Source organism: Callospermophilus lateralis, chromosome 9 (assembly GCF_048772815.1).
Source record: "Callospermophilus lateralis isolate mCalLat2 chromosome 9, mCalLat2.hap1, whole genome shotgun sequence".
Classification (NCBI taxonomy): Eukaryota; Metazoa; Chordata; class Mammalia; order Rodentia; family Sciuridae; genus Callospermophilus; species Callospermophilus lateralis.
Window position 1 is genome coordinate 67647379 of NC_135313.1, and position 14942 is coordinate 67662320.

The 14942-nt window shown below is 35.1% G+C and overlaps 1 protein-coding gene across 1 annotated transcript in view; it reads left to right on the plus strand.

Moving 5' to 3' along the window:
• Positions 1-14602, plus strand: part of Ifih1 (interferon induced with helicase C domain 1) — a 54681-nt gene extending 40079 nt beyond the window's left edge. Inside the window, exons 9-17 of the mRNA XM_076866184.2 lie at positions 643-759; positions 2445-2568; positions 3075-3353; positions 3809-4068; positions 7824-7973; positions 9268-9429; positions 11597-11787; positions 12305-12395; positions 12495-14602. Of these exons, the coding sequence (XP_076722299.1) occupies positions 643-759; positions 2445-2568; positions 3075-3353; positions 3809-4068; positions 7824-7973; positions 9268-9429; positions 11597-11787; positions 12305-12395; positions 12495-12674 (1554 nt within the window). The 3' untranslated portion in view covers positions 12675-14602. The remainder of the gene's footprint in view (positions 1-642; positions 760-2444; positions 2569-3074; positions 3354-3808; positions 4069-7823; positions 7974-9267; positions 9430-11596; positions 11788-12304; positions 12396-12494) is intronic.
• Positions 14603-14942: the final 340 nt, after the last annotated feature.

Genomic DNA, 14942 nt, shown 5'->3' on the forward strand with positions numbered 1-14942 from the left:
GGATCTTTCATTAAAGATGAAATTGTCAGCTACCCCAGAATGGTGAAGCCATATAAACCACTCAAGTGTTAAAGATCTCAAGTGTGAAGTGAATCAGAGTAGCCCAAGAATTGCATTTGTGTGTTAAGTCCTTTAGAGTTAAATTCAGTAAAAATCTTTAGAGTACATATCATTCAAAGGTGCAATTTTTGGCTTCAAGATAAAATTTATCACTGGAATTAGGGACTAACTCCAGTATAATCTATGCACAAAGGGATAAGGCTGCTTCCAACTTTGCACTGTATTCATTACATGAAGAGGTTGGTAATGTGTTCCATGGTTGTCAAGATGATCTGTAATACGCCTGTGTAATATGATTATCTCATCTCCATTCTCTGTCAATCTCTGTAAATTGCTGTACTCTTTTCATGTCCAATTTTCCAGCTGCAGAATGGAATTTAAGAGATGAGAAGAAATATACTTTTTGCTATAATTATTCACCAACTTGATTTAGAAGCTTCTTTTTTACTACTTACATGATATTTTATGCTACATATTTATGCCGCAAATTATATACTACATATTCCTTACACAAAAACTAACACTGAATCAATTATAAGGGGAAAGTAATTGTTTGAACATTTTAAAATATCTCTTCTCCAGATATGTGCCAATCTTGATGCATTTACCATTAAAACTGTTAAAGAAAACCTTGAGCAACTCAAAGACCAAATAAAGGAGCCATGCAAGAAGTTTGTAATTGCAGATGACACCAGAGAAGTATGTTCTTAACATTTTATATCTATTTGATTGTCAATGCCATATTCAATTAAAAGATGGCAAAGGCTATTTTATACTGACCATCTGGATAATACTTAAAAAGTTTTGCAAACAAGTTAAAGTTGTATTCTTTCAAAACTTGGTATTGGGCAGCAAATCACTGATGCTAATTGTTTCCTCCATTCATCTTTTAGTTTTCTAGTTTATGTGAAAAGTAACTCAGTAACTGGCTACATGTGAGCCTTGGAGGGATACAGGTCACAGGCATGAGGCTAAGGAGCAGTGTTCTGAACTAGAAGGATATGACAGTGAACTTTATCCTTTTTACTCTCTTGGTGACTTCCAGGATTAGTTTTCTGACTTTCCACAGAGCCATTTTGTTGCTACCAGATTACAGTTGGCAATGATAATGGAAATTTTACCTAATTTGCATATCTGCATATTTACTTTCTTGGGGAAAATGCTGTCATAATAAAGGAGTGAAATATTTAATTTAGTGGTGTTTCTCTAATGAATATTTTTATTGATTATAAAAATCAACTGAGAGTCAATTTGGACATTATGACCAGTAGGTTATGTAAATACTATTTTTTGTAAAATTGAAAAAGCATGATGAATTTTAGCTATTTGCACTTAATCACATTGAAAATACAACTTGTAAGAATATTGGGAATAAGGGAAATGATATATGTGCAGTAAACAATACTGTGATTAAAATGTAGTAGGCACAAAACCAATGTTAGTGACCAACCTTCATAATTTTTTCAATTCTTAAAGAGTACTGTTTGAGGTGTATGCACACATTCAAATGTACTTTATTCACTTTCACTTTTTTATTCATTCAGTTTTATTTGTTATGTTTACATGCATGTTTCTACTCATAATCATTAAAAAATTCTTACGATATTTTTGAAAAGAATTTGTTCTTATTTAGCTTACTAACTTTTTGATACACTTTCTATACATTTTTTATCAAGGTATAACACATGCACAGAAAATCACAAATCGTAAGTGTACTAATTTGTGGATTTTTCATAAACTGAACACATCAATGAAAATAAAATATAGATAAAGACATAAAACATGGCCAGTGCCTGAAAATTCCTTCCTCCCCCGTCAATCACAGTGCCCCAAGGAGAACTACTATCCTGATTTTAAAACCAAAGATGTGTTTTGATTGATATTGAAATTTATAAAATGGAACCATATAGCATAAACTATGGCATATTTTTCTTTTTTCAAACTAAGCTTTTTATTTTGATAAAAAGAATATTGAAAACAGTATTAAATTTGTTTGAATTTTGAAGTGCTTCTTTAATTTGTTGACTTTCCAAGTACTTGTGACATTAATTCAATGTCATTGAATTACCTTTTACCTGTATTAAATTACCTTTAATATTTAGGATTTATAACATTCATTAATTTTACTTCTGTAAAACTTTTAAATTAGAAATTACAGCAGAGGTATATGGTGTTAGTATGGGTATGGCTTGATGTTAGAGGTAATAAAAAAGCTGAAAAAAATAAGTACAATGTACAAAGACATGATTAGAGATTATCTTGTTACATTGTCTAGGCAAAGATTCTCAGTCAAATTTATTATAACATATAAACAAATTTAACAAAGATAACATCACTCCATAACAGCATAAATATGTAAGAATAAGTGTATAATTTATTTTTAGGATCCGTTTAAAGAGAAACTTGTAAAAATAATGACAAGCATTCAAAATCACTGCCAAATGAGTCCAACATCAGATTTTGGAACTCAGCCTTATGAGCAATGGGCCATTCAAAAGGAAAAAAAAGGTAATTTGGGTTTGAACTAACAGTTTATCACATGTTTACACCAAGATTTGAGATGATTATAGCACATACTCACAAGCAAACTGTAAGCAAATAGAATATCAAATTGAGTTTCTGTATTCTGTATGGGACAAGCTTAAACATGTTCTAATCCCTTATCTGAGGAAAGAAATACCAATTCATCCAGTTTTCTCTTTCATTTATTGTATATTTAAAGTAAGAAGATTAGTACTAACAGCTGTCTCTCATGGCAAGCTCTACTGACAGGTTTGTCATGCCATTCCTGCATGGATCAGGTACACTTTCTGGCTGATGCAGAGTTTAAGTCAGCTTGTCAGGGAGTTGGGAACTGTTTCCCCCTTTGAGAATTCATGACACATTTTAAGCGGTACCTTGATCATTTCAAAATGAAGGTGAAGCTGATTTTGGAGTCATCATTTATTTAAGTCTGCAGCACAGTCATAGGGGGCTTGCTTGCTATTTCTCTTACACAGTGTATTCTTTCACAGCTGCTAGAGAAGGAAATCGCAAAGACCGTGTGTGTGCAGAACATTTGAGGAAATACAATGAAGCCCTGCAAATTAATGACACCATTAGGATGATGGATGCGTACAAGCACCTTGAAACATTCTATAATGATGAGAAAGAGAAGAAGCTTGCAGTCGTGGAACACGACAGTGACACAAGTGTGGATGACGATGATTGTGATGATGATGAAGATGAGGGTGATTTAAAAAAACCTTTGAAGTTGAACGAGACTGATAAATTTCTCATGACTTTATTTTTTGGTAAGATTCAAAGGAAAATATCTTCAACAGTCTTACTAGTTTACTTCTTTGCTACGAATCACCGCTTCTTGTAAGCAAGCCCAGAGTCCCTCTTAAAAATTTATTTTCAAAGAAGAAAGCCCACTCCTAACTGATGTGACCAGATTAGGGATTACTTGCATGGTATAATCAACCACTTGATGATCCATTTTACTGTCAAAATGACTGCAATGAATTTATTAATCAGACCAGCCTGATATTAGATATAGCATAAGATCAATGATAGATAAGTCACATCTCAGTGTATCACTACATAAAATTCTCTAGTGTAATTGTAGTTTTTAAAACTAATTTATTTATTCTTTACCAATGAAACGTATATATTCATGATGTACAAAATGATGTTTGCTATATATGTGTTGTAGAATGGCTAAGTGAAGCTAATTAATATTAATAATTATAATGATTTCTTAAAGAAAACAAAAAAACGTTGAAAAAACTAGCTGAAAACCCAGAACATGAAAATGAAAAGCTGACCAAATTAAGAAACACCATATTGGAACAATATACCAGGACCGAGGAAGCTGCACGAGGAATAATTTTTACAAAAACACGACAGGGCGCATATGCCCTTTCCCAGTGGATTTCTGAAAATGAAAAATTTGCTGAAGTAGGAGTGAAAGCCCACCATCTGATTGGCGCCGGCCACAGCAGTGAGTTCAAGCCTATGACCCAGGTGCAAACGCTCTTTTGGACTTCTTTTCTTATGCCACTATTATCCGTCTCAAATTGCTTGTAATACTCTTCATCATCTCTCCCACTTAAAATACTTTTACAGAATGAAACACCGGTTCTTCAAATCAAGTTTAATAATAGTCTACTCTGGTGTTTGATAAGCTAAGCATTGTCTTAAGAGTGTTTTTTTTCCATACTTGGAGGAAGATTTAAGTTGGGTTTCTCTTTCAAAAATAAACAACCCAATACAGTGTAGAGAAAAATGGTTTCTTTTCAAGGTTTTTGTTTTATTTCATTTTTATCTTATTATACTATTTATTGTGTGCACAGTAAAATAACACTTGGGGAGAAAAAGACCCTCATAGACATTTCATGCATGAGTACAACAACCATCTCTTTTTTTTTTTCTTTTTTTTTTTTAATTTTAATTTTTTATTTATATATGACAGCAGAATGCATTACAATTCTTATTACACATATACAGCATAATTATTTATATCTCTGAATGTATACAAAGTATATTCACACCAATTCGTGTCTTTATACATGTACTTTGGATAATAATGTCCATCACATTCCACCATCATTTCTAACCCCCAAACCCTTCCCTTCCCCTCCCACACCTCTGCCCTATCTAGAGTTCTTCTATTCTTCCCACGTTCCTACTCCCTACCCCACTATGAATAGCCACCTTATATCAGGGAAAACATTTGGCATTTGATTTTGGGGGATTGACTAACTTCACTTAGCATTATCTTCTCTAACTCCATCCATTTACCTGCAAATGCCATGATTTTATTCTATTTTATTGCTGAGTAATATTTTATTGTGTATATATGCCACTTTTTTATATCCATTAATCTAGAAAAAGCAAAAAATAAGAGACCCAGAATAGCTAAAGGAATCCTTAGCCAGAAGAGTGAAGCAGGTGGCATCACTATACCAGACCTTAAATTATTCTACAGAGCAATAGTAACAAAAACAGCATGGTATTGGCACCAAAACAGACTGCTAGACCAATGGTACAGAATAGAGGACACAGAGACTAACCCACAAAATTACAATTATCTTATATTAGACAAAGGCACCAAAAACATGCATTGGAAAAAAAAAAGATGGTGCTGGGAAAACTGGAAATCCGTATACAACAAAATGAAATTAAACCCCTATCTCCCACCATGCACAAAACTCAACTCAAAATGGATCAAGGACCTAGGAACAAAACCAGAGACGCTGCGTCTGATAGAAGAAAAAGTAGGCCCCAATCTCCATCATGTAGAATTAGGCCCCAACTTCCTTAATAAGACTCCTGTGGCACAAGAATTAAAATAAAAAAATCAATAAATGGGATGCATTCTAAATAAAAAGTTTCTTCTCAGCAAAAGAAACCATCTGTGAGGTGAATAGAGAGCCTACATATTGGGAGCAAATCTTTCCACCTCACACATCAGATAGAGCACTGATCTCTAGGGTGTACAACCATCTCTTTTTAGAGTAAAATGTTCTTCTGAAGGCTGAAAACGTACTGATCCCCAAGTCTTGCTGGACAAGGAGATACTTCAGTTCTGTTATGGACATCATCATTCAGGCCAATGGAGCAAATTAAATCTATTTGAGCATGTGTTTAGAAAAAAAGAATTTGGGAATTGTTCACTATAACTCTCCATATACCCTGTACATGCACTTATGTTAAGTTGCCTCTAAAATTTAAAGCCAGATAAAACACTGTTTTCTTTGGGCAACAAGCTTATTTCTTCATAGTATCAGAATCAATCTACTTAATCTTTGTTTTCAGTTAGCTTTTTTTGCTGTGGTGACCAAAAGGCCTGACAAGAGCAATTAGAGGAGGAAAAGTTTATGTGGGAACTCATGGTTTCAGAGGTCTCAGTCCATACACATTAAATTCATTCCTCTGGGCTCAAGATGAGACAGAATATCATGGTGGAAGAGTGTGGTAGAGGGAAGCAGAGAGCTTTCTCAAACAAGGACAAAATATATATCCCAAAGGCATGCCTCTAAGAACCCGCCTCCTCCAGCCACACCCTACCTTCCTTCAGTTACCACCCAGTTAAACCCTATAGGGGATTAACTCACTGATTAGGTCAAGGCTCTCATAACTCAATCATTTCATCTCTAAACTTTCTTGCATTGTCTCACACATAAGCTTTTTGGGAATACCTCATAGGGACTGTTTTTGCCCTGGCTTCTGGGTGGCTGAAAGGCCAAACAGAAGTTCAGTCTCACAGCTTTTGAGTTAATCCTTACAAGTAATACATCCAAACTCTTTCACTCTAAGTCTTTTATTTCTTATTATATTCATTAGTTTAATGTTGAGACTTTTGTTGTAAGTGTCCTTGGCTCCTGTTTGAAAAGAGATGAGGTACAAGTGAGAATCCTGTTTTTAAACTACTTTTGCTCCTTATCCACTTCAAATCTGGGGGTTACATGCCCAAATCTGGACCCTCTTCCCTTCCTTACCCCTCTGAATTTCTCATTTTTCACCCTGGTACACTGGAGTGAATTTATACTTTAGAAGAGGAGATGGCATCTACTTGATGTGATTTAAAGATCTGATAGTATATCTGAAATTTCATTATTAAAGTTATTGCTTTGAATTAAGGCACAGGCATCTTCTGATAAAATCCAAGGACATATTAGTTTTATCAGCAGATGTGAAAACATGAGGAAGAAATCCTTAAAGACTCAAGAGGGGCCTTACGAGAGAATTCTCCAGCAGTTAGGAATCAAATAACAACCTATGCTGCCCCTAAGAAGAAAGGGATCAGAGGCACATGGTTTATTAGATGCCTTATTTTGTTGAATGTATAGGAACAAAAGATAGAGTGAATCTGCACCAAAGAGTGTTGATAAAGGCAGTTATATGAAAATTTAAAACAACACCAGTTACATCAGGCTAGGTTCATGCTCACCTATTCTTCCTATGCAGGGACCAAAGGGCATATTTTAACATATTAATATTGACTTTCAAAATCCAGATACTTGTTATTTAAAAATACTTGTAAATCTGTTTTCAATAACCTATTCTTCCATCTTTGTTATCTCATTGAATACATCCAATATTGATCTTGCTTAAAACTAGTAAGATATAAGGCCACCTCATAACTCTCAGTGTACCCTGTACCTGCACTTATGTTAAGTTGCCTCTAAAATTCATCTTAGACTCTTATCCAGTCCCACAGGAAGCCAGTGTTTTCATTTTTCTTATTTGTCCTTTCAGGAACATTCTGTATGTTTCTTCCCTGAATGATTCTGAAAATGACCAAATGCAGTATAGAGTGTGCATTTTTTTTCCTGTGAGTCAAAACTCAACAATCTATAAAAACATCACTACATCTAATTCTCTGAATATTAAACATTCTGAAGTGAATGTAGTGAAAGTAAAAGACCGTTTCAGCTTCTCATTGCCATATCCTTTTGTCAGCCAACAGCACCTCCTCCTTTCTTCCTCCCAAATCGCCCATCAATTTATTTCCTTGGCATAACTGATGATCTTCCCACCTCCAGACTGGAGGAGGGAAATATTTGTGTTATTGTGTGGTAATCCCAGATTGGAAATCAAATGTTGTCTCCCCATCATGTCTTTGTTCAATGCCAAAAACAGATGGCAGCAGATCCGTGTATGATCTAATCCTTTGATTTACACTGACCAGTTGCAATTTATTATTTCTTCTCTTAATTAGAAGATTTTAATGTGTTTAGCATCACAAAATTTAATTTATTGAAATGTTTCCACAGAATGAACAAAAAGAAGTCATTAGTAAATTTCGCACTGGAAAAATAAATCTGCTTATAGCTACCACAGTGGCAGAGGAAGGTCTGGATATCAAAGAATGTAACATCGTTATCCGTTATGGCCTTGTCACTAATGAAATAGCCATGGTCCAGGTACGTTCAGATACCTTTATAATGTGCTAAATTTTCCTTCTATGTTCTGATTGCTTTCTTTTAGTGAAGCAGCAAAAAGATTTTTTTTTTTTTTTAGTTTTAAAAACATATTTCCTTTTCTGCTAAAAAGAGCAATCTTGAAGAACTGAGCAGTACTGTCATTTATATTACTGCTGTTTAATTCATTTGACAACCAGATACCTGTTGTATTTTTAATGAAAAACTCTTCTTAGGTTGGTATTTCTGTAACCTGAGACTTCATAGGACCATGGCACTGGCCCCATGTGTAAGAGCCAAGAGGCTTCCTATTCCTAGGATGTCTGTGACCCCCAGTGGGACTAGAAATCTAAACCACACTTTCCCACAAGTGTCTGGCAGACTAACACCCCCAATCTTAGGGAACCCTGATGTTTCTGTATTCTCTTCCTTTGTTCATTCAACTTTTTTATATGTTTGAAATCTTTCATGACAAAATGTTTAGTAAGGACAGATTTAGAAGTGTCATAAATAAATAAATGAATAAGATTTCCCAGTTTCCATTCAAATTTCACTTTATCTATATCCACCTACATTAAGCAGGATTATGGTTACCTTTTGTTGAACATGTACAGGAGTTGTGCTCATTAATAGGTACAATAAGCTTCCTGTAACATTAACTAAAGGGGTTTTATTTATGCTGTAAATCATACCCTTGGATGAAAGTCAAGTCATAGAAGACTAAGATAACCAGGCAGTCATCTAATTAGGAAATAATTTTATTTCAGAAATTTATTTATAATAGAGTATGCATTTTTCCTTAAGGATAATATTATAGTTGATAGGCTCCTGAGCTAGGCTACATTTCTGTTACATTCTGTACATTCTGTACATTTCAAAATGTACCTGAATATCACTTTATTAAGAGGCATAAAAAATTGTCTCTCTAATGAGCATGTGTCCATGGAAATGTGCTCAGAATCAAATGTAAGATGCCAGGAGCAGATCTGCAGCCTCACCAGCCCTGATGCCAAGGCAGAGATGCCCTTTCTCATGCATCCCTCTTGTCTTCCTGAGGACTTTCAAAGCCGGTGGGTGGGGGGCCTCACCATCTTCACACTAGAACACCAATTTCCATATTACAGCATATTTTAAGTTTTGAAGAGCTGAATTACGAGAAATAACTAACTATACAAGGAATAGAGCAATCGTTTGAAGGCAAGTTTGCTGAGCAATAAATATCATTCCAGGCTCAAACCAGCAAAGTTTGTAGTGAAGAATAGCCTTTCATTTGCTTGACATTTTTTTATGTTCTCAGGCCCGTGGTAGAGCCAGAGCAGAGGAGAGCACCTACATTGTGGTTGCCCCCAGCGGTTCAGGAGTTCTTGAACGTGAGATAGTTAATGATTTCCGGGAGAAAATGATGTATAAAGCTATACACTGCGTTCAAAATATGAAGCCAGAGGCATATGCTCATAAGGTATTGTTTTTGTTCACCTCTAAATTTGGTCTCCATTTAAAAAAAGGCTGGATACGATTACCATTGCTATTACCTCTCTGGCTACTTTTCCAGACAAAAAATTGTACTAAATTTGTTCCTATTTGCTAAGCTGTGTTTAGTCCAGAATTATATATAAAGAATCAAGACCTATGGTGGGCAGGAAATTTTTAGGGAGTTTTTGTTCATTATGGTAAAACCAACCATAAACTTTGATAATATAAATTCAGGCTGCCTTGATATAGAAAGACGAAGGCAACTCACTCATTCAACAAAATCTGGTAATTTTGGATTGATCCAATCTGTTTATACAAGCACATTTTTAAATTCTAGAAATATTTATAAAATGTCCACTGTAAGACAGGCAAGTTCTAGGAGCACAGACAGAACATAGTAACAAACAACACAGATCATACTCCTGCTGAATGAAGCTTATATACTAGTGTGCCGCTGGTGATGTTTGGAGAAGAAAAACTAAGTAAAGGTGCTAAAGCAATACATACACCATATAAAGATAATTGCTAGGGAATTTGAATAGGATGGTATAAAAGAAGTCACTAGATGGCTACTTTAATGAGTGTTTGAGGAAATCCTCTTAGAGATAGTAATACTGAAACTGGATCTGAATGATTAAAAAAATTATATATATAAAATGACATATATGTATATATTTTATATAAAAAAAATGACATATATTATATATACATATATTATATATATGTCATCTAACTACATCTCAGTTTATTAACACAGTTATGTGAATTGTGTGAAGGAATACAGTGAAAGAAGAATGTATTTCTACAATATTTCAGGAAATCCTTCAAATTACTGAATTAAAGACTTTAACTACTATAATAGCAAACAATCCATTTAGAAGAAAATTCACACCCTTGCATATGGGTGTGAATGTTAGTTTCTTAACATTGGAATTGGCTCTACCCTAAATAGAGCTTCAGGAAAGGGATGCTTTCAAACTGGTGTACAAAACTCTAACCAAGTCCAAGGTTTCCTGGCCAGGTTTATATACAAAGTTACATTTTAAAACCCCTTTAGATAGAGAGCAAACCAAACATTTTGGAGTGTCAAACTTTTTCCACAAAATAATACCACTAGAAAGTTACTGCTTCACATCTAATGTCCAAAAAGAAAGAATCAAATAGATATTTGTAAAGGCTGATATTTCAAGACAACTTATTTAAGGTGAACTCTAGGACAATATCTGGAATTTATGGGTCAAATTTTCCCAATCATTAAAATAAAATTTTGTGTTAGTCAGCTTTTTATGACTATACTGAAATATCTGAGGTAGGCTACTTTATAAGGAAAAGGTTCATAGTTCCACAATTACAAGGTCCAAAGAGCATGTTGAAGGCTTGTGGTGAGGGCCCCCAAGCTATAACCATATCATGGCAGGAGTGCAAGTGTATCGTTTTGTCTGTGTGATCTCTCTCCCTGTCCTTGTAAAATCTCCAGGACTCAGTAGTAAGAGTTCTATCTTAATAACCTAATCTTATCACTCTCCAAAGCCCCACTATAGCCAGACTGTTTCATCTTCTTAGTATTATTAACATGAGAATTGGGGAATTTAACTCTGGCATAAATTTGGGTATATAAGTCACATTTAAACCATAGCAGATATGGTCTAGGTACTTTATGGCTAAGAGACCTGCTTTCCTAAGACTACTCCAGGTGAAAGAGCTCGGAGCAGTAAAGCCAGTGAAGTGTGGTGTGACACTAAATCATAGCTACCAAGATAATGTCTCCATTCATCTTGTTTGAGAATCCTTCTCAATGCAGTGCTCAGGCAACCACTAGTATAGGAGGGGAAATCTGTTTTTTATGTCCTAGACAGAATTGACATAACTGAAAGCTTCTTAAAAATCAAATCAGATGTCTAAGATCAAGTTGAGGAGCTTAAACATTTCCTTGAAACGTACTCAATAACTGTTGCTCCATTATTACATTTTATTTGACTTCGGGTGATTATAGGACAGGCTGATAGACTATATTCTTCTGGGGTCATTGTCTCATGATTTCTTTTTACTAGACCACAGCTAAATGTATATTTTTACAATTAAGATCTCAGAATTCTAGGAAACTTATTTCAATAAAACTATGGGGAAAATTGACTATTCTTTTCTGTATGCAGATCTTAGAATTGCAGTTGCAAAGCATAATGGAAAAGAAAATGAAAACCAAGAGAAATATTGCCAAGCAGTGCAAGGACAATCCATCAATAATAACTTTTCTCTGCAAGAACTGTAATGTGTTAGCCTGCTCAGGGAAAGATATCTATGTAATTGAGAAGATGCATCATGTCAATATGACAACAGAATTCAAGTGAGTTTGGGAGGACCCAGTTTTTCGTTTCTCTACTAGTGGTAAAGCATACTATATTGTAAATAGTCTTTCAAAATGGTGAAAATAAGGGTCTTTTTTCAGAAATTATCCTATTTTACTCCAATCCAACTATATTCCCATTTCAAATGTCTATTTCTAAAGTAATCTGCTGGGACAAGAGAGGAGAAATGTAAATCCCACAGCCATTTTTATACAAGGCACATAATATGCAGATGTTCATATTTGTTCTGAAAGTTTTGAACAACCAAAGCCAAGTTAAAGTAACTAATAGACTGAAAGAAGTTACAAAAGGAAACATGACCCTTGAGAGATTTGTGTGGATAGGGGACATTAACCAGATTTCCCACAACAATACTGGAAGCAGGAGGGATAGAAGGAATGAGGCATGGGATAATACAGGCATGTGGATGAGTCTAGGGTCCATTGTGGACTTGTTGTCTGCAAATTGGTATTTTGCTAATTCCCAGTAATGACTCTAACTCCTGGATGATTTTAGGAAACTCTATGTTGTGACAGAAAACAAAACACTGCAAAAGAAGTTTGCTGACTATCAAACAAATGGAGAGATCATCTGCAAATGTGGTCAAGTAAGTAAACTGCTGTGGACTCAATTTTACTTTGGCCCAAAGGAATGCTTAGTAGATGTACACTTAATTTTTTCTCTCCTTTTCTCTTTTGTTTTCCAGGCCTGGGGAACAATGATGGTCCATAGAGGCTTAGATCTGCCTTGTCTCAAAATAAGGAATTTTGTAGTGGGTTTCAAAAACAATTCATCAAAGAAACAATACAAAAAGTGGGTTGAATTGCCTATCACATTTCCTGATCTTGACTACTCAGAATATTGTTTGCCTAGTGATGAGGATTAGCATTTGATTCTAGATTCTTTTAAAACATTATCAATTTAACATTTAATATGATTTTGATTAATGTTTTCATTATACTAAAGATCTGATGTGAGAATTAATAAAATCATCATGCTTTCATCTGCATTGAGCCCTCCAAACAACACAACATATTATGCTTGCAATTTTTCATCTTACTGGTTGACAGGATAAATAAAATCTACCAATAATACTCATTAGGAGAGAGCATATTGTACCATTAGAACAGTACTGCAACATAAATGAGAACCCAATGTGCCAATGTCAGTTCTATTACTAATTTTCAGAAGAAAGTTAGACAAAACAGTTCTGAACCTTCCTCCCATATCACTGGAATGTTTATGATATACATAATTTGCTTTTTATTTTATTAGTTTCCTATTGCTGCATAAGAAATCACACAAATTTAGTGGTTTCAAACAACACCCATTTACTGCAGTCCCTGTTCTATTTTGTCAGAAGTCTGGGCAGTGTTCTCTGCCCAGGTTCTCACGAGGCTGAAATTCAGGTGTCAGCCAGTCTGTGTTCTTAGCTGGAGGCACTGAGGGAAGAATCCACTTCCAAGCTCATGTAGAGAGTTGCTAGAATTTGTTTCTCTGCAGATGTCTAACTGGGGTTCCTGGGTTATTTTATTTTTTTTAAATTTATCTTTCTGAATGTCCACTGGGACTTGCCCTTACCTCCTAGGAACACCCTAATCTTGTGACCTGCTCAAGGTCCCTTTCCAGCACTGACATTGACCTTTTCAGAGCAGCAGGAGAAATTCCTAAGTCTGCCAAGGTGGAGCCTTTGATGTAACTTAACCATAACAACAGGAGTAACTATTCCATCTTATCTTTAGGTCCTGATCATACTCAGATGATTGTTCAGGGGATTACACCTGTGGGTAGGAATATGGGGACCCTAATTAGAATTCTTCCCCCTCATACCCTGTCCAGTCTCTGCTGTTAATGGCATAAATGTCTGTGGGAAAGTACTTTGACAATCATAAAGCACCACAGAGGAATCAGTGTTATCAGTAGCTTGCATCTTGTTGTTTAAGGTTTACTTCTTCAGCCTTCTCTTCCTCCATGAACATAACACTGTGCAGGAAAACTTCCTAGTAACAGGGTGATGGAAAAATTCAGACTGGTTATTCATGCCTAGGAGATAACCTGTGTCCATGGAGAGAGAAGCTCACCTTCCTGTCCAGAGGTCACCTAAGATTTAGCAGGAAGCAAATGCTAGGTACTACTTAAGAGTAAAGAGAAAATGGCTTCCTCTGATCCTCCCTAACTCCTGGCAGAAGAGTAATCATGCCAAGTGGTGACACCTTTAATGTTTCTGAATAAAGAAAGCACTATCATATGGAGATGAATGCTGGGCCCGTGGTGGTCTGTACCACAGGACATTCTCACATTAGAAAAGCAGCCTCTTTTGTCATGAAGGAGCCACAGGATTGAAATAGAAACCAAAGCTGAACATTTGAACTGACTGTTACCCAGTCTCATAGATGGCTTGCTCCATGAAAACAGCTATCTCAGTGACCAAGATGCAGCACAGCCTTGGGGAGAATGAAAATTCTTCTGCAGCTTTGGTAGATAGGTTGAATTCAATTTTATAGAAGACTTGAATCTTTTCTTGATAAGATCTCAGCAAGGATGAATATTAATTAATCTGAGCTCTGGGAGTGCAAGAGGACAAAAATTGTGGTTTTCTTAAAATACTTTTTAAAACTCTAACAAGACTCCATTTAAAGTATTGCTGTCTTCTAGGATGTTTTGGAAACTATGCAAGAAACCAAATGCATAAAAAAGCTAAATGTACTGCTGTAACATATGTAGACTGTTTTTGAAACATCAACAAATATCAGGTTTTTCCATCTATGTTTTCTATTAACTCTTTTTCAATAAAAAGTGTTATTTCTACTTTAAGAGTTTAAAATACATGTTTCAAATAGTATAACACAATATATGAAGGTACCTAAAAACTTGAACAAAGATACATATGTCATTTATAAACAACTGTAATTGTGGCATTTTGATTCATTGTTACTGAACAGTTCAATGATCACACTACTATTTTAGTGTCACTTACAGAATATGCTGATGACAAGAAGACATCAGTATGGAAGTCAGAAGTTTTAGTTCCTATTTGATTGACTTTGAATAACCTTGTCACACAGAGCCTGTCCTGGAAAACAAAGGGTTAGATTTAACAATATTCAAAATACCTTAAAACTAAATTGTTATCATAGTACATGCTTCTTGCTGC